The 9,854-nt window shown below is 42.9% G+C and overlaps 1 protein-coding gene across 1 annotated transcript in view; it reads left to right on the top strand.

The window, feature by feature from the left end:
* The first annotated feature begins 29 nt into the window (after positions 1-29).
* Positions 30-9,854, top strand: part of ITGA2 (integrin subunit alpha 2) — a 108,733-nt gene continuing 98,908 nt past the window's right edge. Inside the window, exon 1 of the mRNA NM_001166499.1 lies at positions 30-87. Coding sequence (NP_001159971.1) covers positions 30-87 — 58 coding nt within the window. The remainder of the gene's footprint in view (positions 88-9,854) is intronic.

The raw sequence follows: 9,854 nt of genomic DNA, 5'->3' as shown, positions 1-9,854 counted from the left end.
AGCTCCAGCGCCAGGGCGACGGGCTCAGGATGCGGCCAGGACGGACAGGCGGCACGCCGCTGCAGCTGGTGTTAGTGTTCAGTCAAGGTAAGCGACGTCTCTGCTCCGCATCGGTGGCAGGAGGAACCTGCGTGGGTCCCCGGGTGAGGGCACGAGCCAGGAGTTCTGCGCCAGGGAGGCGCAGGCGACGCGCGTCTCGGCTCTGATTCCACGTGGACCCAGGCTTCCAGCCATCCCAACGGGACGGAGAGAGACTCCCCATTCCGGCTCCGGCTCGCCCCCGCCTGGTGTCCCCATAAGGCGTGTCTCACCCTGTCTGTAAAGCACCTTTCGAAGTTAACTGGAAGCGCGCTTCGCTCTCAGGCACACACGCAAGCGCACACAAGCATGGGGGAGTGGGGATTAGCGGGGCGCCTGCAGTCCGGCTCAGACAGGTGCCCCGCCAGACCCGGACTCCGCGGTTCTGTGCATCCCGGCAACTCGGTCCTAGGAGGTAGCCTGCCCCTCAGCGCGATGCCTGGTGGCGTTGCAGGAGCCTGGGAGCCCAATACGCTTATTTTTCAACCCGGAGCGTGTGAATAATGTCCTCATTTCTCCAGAACGCAGCACTGCTGTATCTTCCCTTGGGGCACGTAGGAAAACCTAAGTGCCTCTTAAATGCTTGGCAGAGGGGAATTCTTCTGCCCTTCTGCCTTCCTCTTATTGTTGTAACGTCGTCTATTCAACGAATGTAAACTTAGGTCCGGAAAAAGTTCTTTCCACTTTCTCGATCTCTGGCGCTACAACAAAAGAATTACCCGCAGTTGTAGCTCCTAGGGCAAGGCGACGAGAGCCGGGTCCGCCCCTCTCCTGACCCCTTTTTCACTAAGTGGGGAAATGAGTCTAGGGGTGCGACCACAGTCCATCAAGAGTGCCTTGTCCAAACTTTATCCAGAGCCTCGTGTGTGCTTATTTCAAGAACTTTAGTTTACTTTTGGGGTGGAGTGGGGGAGTCACATTTGTATTTTGTAATTTGAATAGCTAGCAAAAAAAAGTGGTCTCATTTTCAAATGTTTATAGCAAGAGGATAAATCTTTGCTAAACTGCCCTCCTTTGAGGCATGTAGCCAGTTGCTGTCCTTGATCCTGAAAGAAATCTAATGCAGAAGATCCTGTAGCCTTTGCTCCAGGTTAGGGAAATAGCAGAAATACAGAAAAATAGCAGAGAAAGAGAAATAGTCCTCACCCCAGCAGAGAATAGGCATCAGTTAGTTTTCTTGTCTAATCCTGGGTCTGCTACTTCAGATATTCTCTCCTGGGACCCCAAAGATGTTCTTAGGGGCCATCAACCCTAATCTAGAGGTTTCAGATAAAGTTACTTTCACCTTGAGATTCAGTCCCTGGAGTCCACCACCTTCCCAAGAGCTAATGGACCCTTCAGCCCAAGCTTTTCAGCTCTCTTCAAGTACCCTTTATTAACAGAAGCTATGGAAGTATAACATCATTTTCTTATTTTCGAAGTGTTGAGGCTTGTTCTTAACAAAGCAGTGAGAAATAATTTTAGAGGAATGTGGTACTGCAAGGCCTGAAGTCAGGTTCAGAGTTTTCTTTCCCCCAGAGTTGGTTAACAAGGACAGCTCGACACCTTGCTGCAAGCCAGCGGAGGTGATATAAAATGACATCTGTCCAAACAGTTTGTGTAGTTCCTTCTTCCGCCTGCTCCAGGTATTTCCTTACTCAAGGAACAGGTTTTCTCTTAATTCAGGATGATCGTAATAAAGCTTTCTCATTTGTGATCTGAACCCAAGTTCCCAGGAAAACAGCATCATTTTTTTGATACCATGAATATCCAAGATTAAAGTGAATAATTGAAAGCTCTCAGTTTGTGACAGCTACAGTTTTTATGGCATGACCCTATCTGTATAAAATTTTTGAGCACTCATCATTATTATACATACATATTTGTAGTTGTTTATAGGTTATATCCATGTATAATTGTTCAATATAAATACCAAAAATTAAAATGTAAAAGGCTCGTGTGTGTGTGTGTGTGTGTGTGTGTGTGTGTATTTATACTTCTAGCATACACTCCAGCATATAAGCCAACCACTGTAGAAACTTAAAACCCTCAAATCTCATTTTAACACTTAGATTCAGATTGGCTGTCTGTAAACATTCTCACAGGTATTTAAGAAAAAGCAGTGCTCTTAGTTTGGTTTCGTATTTATCACCTTTCATTGATCTTCCTTGATTTAAGTGCTTGCAATCATTGAAGTGGTAACCAGCAGGTTGAGACTGGAAAAGAAAGACCATAAGAGCCCTGGATAATCCATAAACCAAGGTCCATAGAGGAAAGGAATGTGATTTTTAAATGTGTGATGTCACTTACACTCTCTAGTGTGTTGCTTGGCCAAGGATAATCCTTGCCCCTGGATTCTAGGCCTCATCTTCTGCTATCTCTGGTACCCTGCCCAAGTCACCCCGTCTAATGAATATTTTCAAATCCCTAATTTCCCCTCCAGCTGTAAATATTCTAATTTCCCTCTTAGTAAGCAGGTCCTCCATCAGTATGTGATTTGGCCGCTCTTTCCTCCTAAAACACCGTCTATCCCTGGCTTCTGTTCTCCCTGCTTGTCTCCTATTTTCCTGGCTCTTCTTCCTTAGTCTCCTTCACAGGCTTGGCTCTTTGACCCAGTCCTTGTTGGTGTTCACAGAGTTCCATGCTGGATCCTCTTCCTTCTCCCAGTTCTCTTTGGGCCTGCTCCCCACTCAGGTCAGCATCTCCAGCCAACTCTGCTGAGTTCCGGTTCGGTAAATATCTCCATCTAGGTGACTTTGGGTCCCCAAACAAAGTTGATACCTCTCCTCTGAAAATTTTTCCTACATCATCTATTAGTGTTTAATGGCAGCATTATGGTGGAAACATGAAAACCAGGATCTCTTCCCTTATTGGCAACATGTTCTCTCTGTTCTCCCCAACTCATGTGCCTTCTGCTCCCACCCAGTTCAGGCCCTCACTTTTTTGTCTCTGGACCCCTACTGTTTTTAAGCTGGTTTAACTGTGTGTGTTGCTTTGTCACCAGGGTTATCTTTCTAAACATTTATCTGTATCCAGTCACCCCCTTGTGTCAAACATTGAGTGGCTGTCCAGATCATGTAGTGCAAAGTCCCAATTTTGTGGCATGTCATAAAGTCTTTCACCATCTGACTGCAGCCTTCCTCTTCAGCTTCTTCTCTGCCACACTCACCCTGCACACACACACAAGCACACACACTGCACATAGGCACATCCACAGTACATACATCCCCGAGCCACTTGTACACACCTATGCACACCATTCTGTATTCTGACTGCACTTGATCATACCATATTTGGTATTAGAATATTTTCCAGATTATGTTATTTTGCCTTCACTGCCTTGATGCTTTTTCCCTTTTTCTCTCATCCGTTTGCAACTCACCTTTGTTCTAAGTTAAAAGAGACAACCCCGAGTAAAATGATAAAGTAGGGAAGTTTTTATAATAAAAAGGGAAATTTTAAGTAATCTCTTATTTCCAGGACCTATCCTCAACGACCTCTCTCCACTCAGCCTCAGCCCCTCAACCACCTTAGGCCACCACCAATATGGTAACTCCCTTCCTCCACGACTCTCCATCTACATCTGCCCAAGGTACACTAAGCTTTACTCTCCTAAATACTGGTTCTGGAGCTACTGTTCTGATTCACATTCGTGGAATGAGGCTTAGGATTCAGTTTTTAAGGGACTTCCCTGATGGTTCAGCATGTAAAGAATCCTGCTGCAATGCAGGAGACACAGGAGATGCGGGTCCAATCCCTGGGTCGAGAAGATCCCCTGAAGGAGGAAATGGTAACACATTCCCAGTATTCTTGCCTGAAAATCCCATGAAAAGAGGAGCCTGCCAGTCTACAGTCCAAAGGGTTGCAGAGAGTCATACATGACTATGCATGCACGCATGCCATGCCATTCAGTATTTAAAAACAATTACTCATACATTTCTGATATACAGCCAGGTTTGGAAGTAATTGCTTAAATACTGCACCTTCTCTTTCCTAACAAATTAAAATTCCAAACTGCCTGTACCACCCTGTTCTGTGGTGACAACCAAGTCAGGTGTATTTCAGCACTGAGAGAATGCATCAGGTCAAGTGAATTCCCTCTAAAGTAGGTGATGACTGCTTCTGTCTTAGTGTGCTGATAGCCCTGGACATATAAAAAAGGAAGAAGCCTGTTAACATAAAGAGATGAGCATCTAATGGTAGAATTTTAGACATTCAGCCAAATAAAGACCATTTAGTCTGTGTGTCAAAAATAAAGAATTTCTAGTGTATTATCAGTACCATTTGCGTTTCCATTATGATTACCCTTTCCTGTTCTTCATCAAGCACAACAAGACCAACAACATCCTCTTCTGTGGCAGATTTGCTTTCTCTTAGATGATATTAGCCAGCAGCTACTTTCAAGGGGACAGTCACAGAATTGTTCCCAAATGTTGATTGCTAGAAGTAACAGGTTCTCTTTGATTCATGTTCCTTTCCAACTTCATAGTTATCAGTAAGAATGTATTGGTTGAAATACCATGTCTGTCTGTCTCTTTCTGAAAACATATGTAAACCTACTCTACTTCCCCATAGTAACTCTCATTTGGACAAAATGTTCAAGATATGATAAAAAGATATTTCAACACTCTATCTTTGCCTAAATTTGAAATAACATATCTGCTGTTTCAAAAATCATGTCTATTACTCAAACCAACTCAGCTAGACCCCCATATTTATTTGAATTTAAGTGATATGTGAAATTAAAAGACGCTTACTCCTTGGAGGGAAAGTTATGACCAATCTAGATAGCATATTGAAAAGCAGAGACATTACTTTGCCAACAAAGGTCCGTCTAGTCAAGGCTATGGTTTTTTTCAGTAGTCACGTATGGGTGTGAGAGTTGGACAATGAAGAAAGCTGAGCACCAAAGGACTGATGCTTTTGAACTGTGGTGTTGGAGAAGACTCTTGAGAGTCCCTTGGACTGCAAGGAGATCCAACAATTCCATCCTAAAGGAGATCAGTCCTGGGTGTTCATTGGAAGGACTGATGTTGAAGCTGAAATGCCAATACTTTGGCCACCTCATGCAAAGAGTTGACTCATTGGAAAAGACCCTGATGCTGGGAGGGATTGGGGGCAGGAGGAGAAGGGGACAACAGAGGATGAGATGGCTGGATGGCATCACCGACTCGATGGACGTGAGTCTGAGTGAACTCCGGGAGTTGGTGATGGACAGGGAGGCTTGGTGTGCTGCAATTCATGGGGTCCCAAAGAGTTGGACACGACTGAGCGACTGAACTAAACTGAAGTGATATGTGGGGCCCTTACATGCCAAAAATGTTTGCTTTTATACATTATCAATAAAGCAGCACTTATACAAAAGAAAATGTAAAAAATTTCAGGAAGAGTAGGGAAAATATTTGGGACCAAAACTATCATCTTGACATCATATAAATGCTACCACCAAAGTCATAATCAGCCTAACTTAGCTTCGGACATTATGGAAAGACTAAACACAGCATAAGAGGGAAAGAACCATGGAAAGCGGTTACTCTAATCAGTAACTCCAAGATGCGGAGTGTGTGTATGCTTTTGTTATGGTAACTAATGATTTACCAGGAGGAGCACACAGAATAATGACTCTCTAAAGAGAAGAATCTTGTTACCACAAATCCTGAGACAACAATAGGTCTTGTGTATGAAAGTGATCCCTATGATCCCTCTTCTGATGAGATGTAGATGCTTTGCTGCTCTGGTTACAGTGAATTCCATAAAACTAGTTTTTGATCATATCTTTATGTAACACTTGCTTTATGTAAGGCAGTATGCTGGGTCCAATGTAGAACCATGGGGAACTTGAAATGTGGTCCAGAGAGGTTGTAAGCTGCTTGGAACACATCTGCACATGAGGGAAAGAAATTGTCTCAGTCCCTGGGAGGGGGCTGCCTAACCAATTTCATACCCTGACATCCACCTTTCTTACAGAAGCCCAGTTACTGGGTTAATCTCTCCTCTGCATAACTAGGAGGTAATTGAAGGGTAATTGAACTGAACCAGTGATGGTGGCCCCAGATCTCTTGCTACTATCTGATTTGGACATGGGCATATAATGGAATTTTAGCCAATGAGATGTGGAGAAAGCTTTCTGTGTAATTTAAAACTTGTTTTATTTTTGTTGTGTTGTCTATGTCTATAACAAAGATATAATGTAAGTTTTTATAACATAATAGATGTCATGTGGTTTCATGAAATTAATTGCTGAATAAGTACAGATACATTAATTGCTGAATGAGTGGTACAGATCTGCTCAGGGACTTTTGGGAAAGAATTTTTTATTCCTAAGAGAGATACTCGTTAATAATAACATATTGTCAGGTCTAGATGGGAATCTTGGAATAGCCGTAGCCATCTTGCAACCATGATGTCAGCTAGCCTGGGGATAAAGCCAACACACTGGCCTAGTGGAAAGAGAGAAAGAAAGCAGGTCCTTGATACTGACTTTGAGTTTCTGAGTTACTGAAATTTCAAGTCTTCATACCTCTTGGTGTTTTTAAAAATTTCCATGTAATTTGAAACGTATGTTGTTTCTATTGTTGTGTTGTCTATGCCTATGACATAACCATGTAACGTAAGTTTTGATAACCTAATAGGTGTCATATGGTCTCATGTTGCTGAATTAGTGGTATACAACTAGATGTTGAATTCAGAGGATGGAGAAATATCACTGAGACATGTTTGAGTATCAAACTCTGGAGAGGCCATCCTAGGGAATAATCGTTACCGTTCAGCTCTGCTGTGAAGTGCTTTGGAGTCCAGTTCTTTTTAAATGACTGTAAGCGATAATGTATTGTGATCAGGAGTAGGCTCCATCTCCTAGTTCCTGAACCAGATGTCTCAGATGCTTGAATAGGAAAGGAGAAGGCCATTATGCCAGGAGCACATTGCTCAAAGTATTCACAGAAAGTGAGAGCTGGGAGGTGAGCGGGCACTCTACCATGAAAGGCCTTTATAAGTCCTGGCACGGAGCCTGGAGTTTATTCTGAGGACAGTTGGAGGGCTCTGAAGGGCCTTGAGCAGGGCAGTGATACACTCAGGTTGGCTCCTTGGCAGATCACCCTGGCAGCAGGAGGGGACAGCGGAGTGAATGGTCTCATTTCAGCGTTAGAAATGGCAGTGGTCCAAACCCAGATAGCAGCAGTAGGGAAAGATAGCTGCGGACAGATGTGAAAGGAATTAAGGAAGAATCGACGGGGTTTGGTGATTGATTGACAAGAGTGGGAGACTGTAAGACTGATGTCTGGGTTTCTGATGTAAATAATTAAAAGGGGGGGCCATTCACTGGAACAGGGAAGGCTGAAGGAAGGCAAGATCAGAGGAAAAAGAGAGCAGTTCAGGTTGACAGGTTGAGTTTGAGACAGCCAGGTGTACACGTGCAGTTATTAGATGGTTGTGTGTAGTGGTGTTAGGAACAGGAGCTAGAGTAAGTTGGGGATAGAGAGCAAGGAGTTGTGGGCATCTGGAGAGGGATTGAAGACGTAATGTTGATGAGTCAGACGGAGACAGACTAGCAGGTGACTGGCTACAAGCTGAGGAGCCACCTTAGAGGGTCAGGTGAGGAAGTGGAGACACCAAGGCGCGGCTGGAGGAGGAAAGAAAGGACTGTGGAGACTAGGGCGCCACAGAAGTGTTTCGAGAGCTTGGTCCACAGGATCAGCTCTTTCCCCTAAGTCAGGCAGATCTGATGCCTTGGCGAGGGTAGTCTTCTCTGACAGACAAAAGCACAACCAGAGTGTTGTGGACTGAGGAGTCAACCAGAGATGAAGGCGGGGGGGGGGGGGGGGGGGGGGGGGGACATGTCCGGAAGTTTGACAGGAAGAGAGGAGAAAGGAGCTAGAGGACTGAAGTGGGAACGTCTGCTTAAAAACAAATATTGGAGAAACTTGTGTAAACATCATCATTGTGAGGGTTTTTTTTTTTCTTTTTGTTTTTTTACTTCTGTCACTTACGGTACTGCATGGTACCTTTGTAGTTTTGAAATTTACATTGAAGCATCCGTATTTGGCAGGAGCCCATGACATGAGAGGAGAAGGGGGGAACTGATGTCCGTGGAAAGGATGCTGTCAGGGATAAAGGAGACGGAGGGGGAAACTGGATGCCCTGCAGCCCCCCTGGACAGATTAGAAACCACAGATGATTACGTGAAGGAAGGCAAAGCAGATTCTGGGCTGTGAAATGGAGAGGATGTCAATTGATGAGAGAAAGGTGAAGCTGACCAAGGCCTGCAGAGAGAAGACAGCAGAGCTACGGGAATCGGCACCTCCCACCCTCCAAAGTGGCTGCTTGGGTTAGAGGAAGCTGATGTATATACACTTTTGTTTGCTTCAGAACGTATTTACTGCATTAAAGCAGTTGTAATTAACAAGCTTACAGCTGTTTTTAGGGTGCGTAATATATAAAAATATTCCAGTTCTATTAGTAGAATTAAGTTCAGTGCTTCAGTCACATTTTCTAAAAAAAAAAAAACAAAGAAATTCTTTTGTAGCTATAGATTTATGTGTCTCCAGTTAAGCTTTTAATGCTTTATTTCTATCTAGCATAATAAAGATCCTCAAAAATATCTTTTGAGAAATCTGAGTCCCATATAGCACAGAGAATTAGTGTCATCTTCAAAAGGTTCTGTTCTTAAAATATTAAAGCCTTTTATTCTGTGTATAACTCAGTGGTTTTTTTCAAGGCATTTTAAACATTTCCATTAATATAAATTAGAAAAGAAAGCCTACTCCTAATTTTGTTAAAGTTATTAGTTCAAGGTATTTGTAGTCAAATATTTTATCCAGTCTATGCCTGCCTACTCTTGTACATGTAAATTACATTTACTAACCAGTATAAACTTGAACTGCATATTTTTGTAATGTTTTCAGGTTCATTGAATATTGGGACTGTTCATAATTTTCAAGTAGGTTTTTCTTCCTTTGAGAGAATGGTCTGTTCTATTGACCAAACAGTTCCTAGAAGATTCCTGCAGTATTATTCTGTGTCTGAAAGAGTAGCTGCAATTCCTCCTGTTATTAATTTAAAGAGACTAGAGACAGTTTGTACTACAGAAGCTGTACATAACTCCTGATCATTGAAAGGCGTTCTGTATAAAAATGAGGTTAATGTTTAAACAGAGCAATGGAAAAAAAAAGAGTGATGGACGCTGTATTGTCAGTGTAAGAGACTATTCCATTGTGTTCTGAAGAGCGTGTGCAAAGCCATTGTGTTCGTGGATGCCTTGAACACTGGCAGTTGTCATTCTCCTGATTCATTCAAAGGTGGCCTTTGTTGGTCTTTGTGCCGGCCTGATCTCATTTCCATGGATACCACGTAGAAATGCAGACTGAATGCAAGCTGGCTTCTGGTCAGTTCTGTCAGATAACTCTATCCCAGATTGTTGACCAGCTTCCCTCAGGTCCTTTAACTAAACAGCCTCTTGGACACTTGTTAAGATATGGGCACTGAATTATAAAACCTTTTTGTAGCCATATTCTGAATGTTAGTACATAACATAGATATTTCAGAGTAATTGACTTAGTTTTCTGTGTACTTATGAACATTGTTTTGGAGGGGAGGGGGAACATAGCTTTGAAAATTGAGGTACTTTTATATGCTCTTTATTTTCCTTTATATAAATTGTAATAGCCCAGATTAAAAAAAAGTCTTACTGTCAAATTGAAAGATGGTTAGATAATTTACGTTAATGTCATAGTGTCTTAGTTCTTTCAGGTTGCTATAACAAAATGCCACAGACTGGGTAGCTTATAGACTATACAAAT

This window comes from Bos taurus, chromosome 20 (genome assembly GCF_002263795.3).
Source record: "Bos taurus isolate L1 Dominette 01449 registration number 42190680 breed Hereford chromosome 20, ARS-UCD2.0, whole genome shotgun sequence".
NCBI lineage: Eukaryota > Metazoa > Chordata > Mammalia > Artiodactyla > Bovidae > Bos > Bos taurus.
Note: the sequence above shows the minus strand (reverse complement) of the source record. Positions and strands in the feature narration are given on the sequence as shown.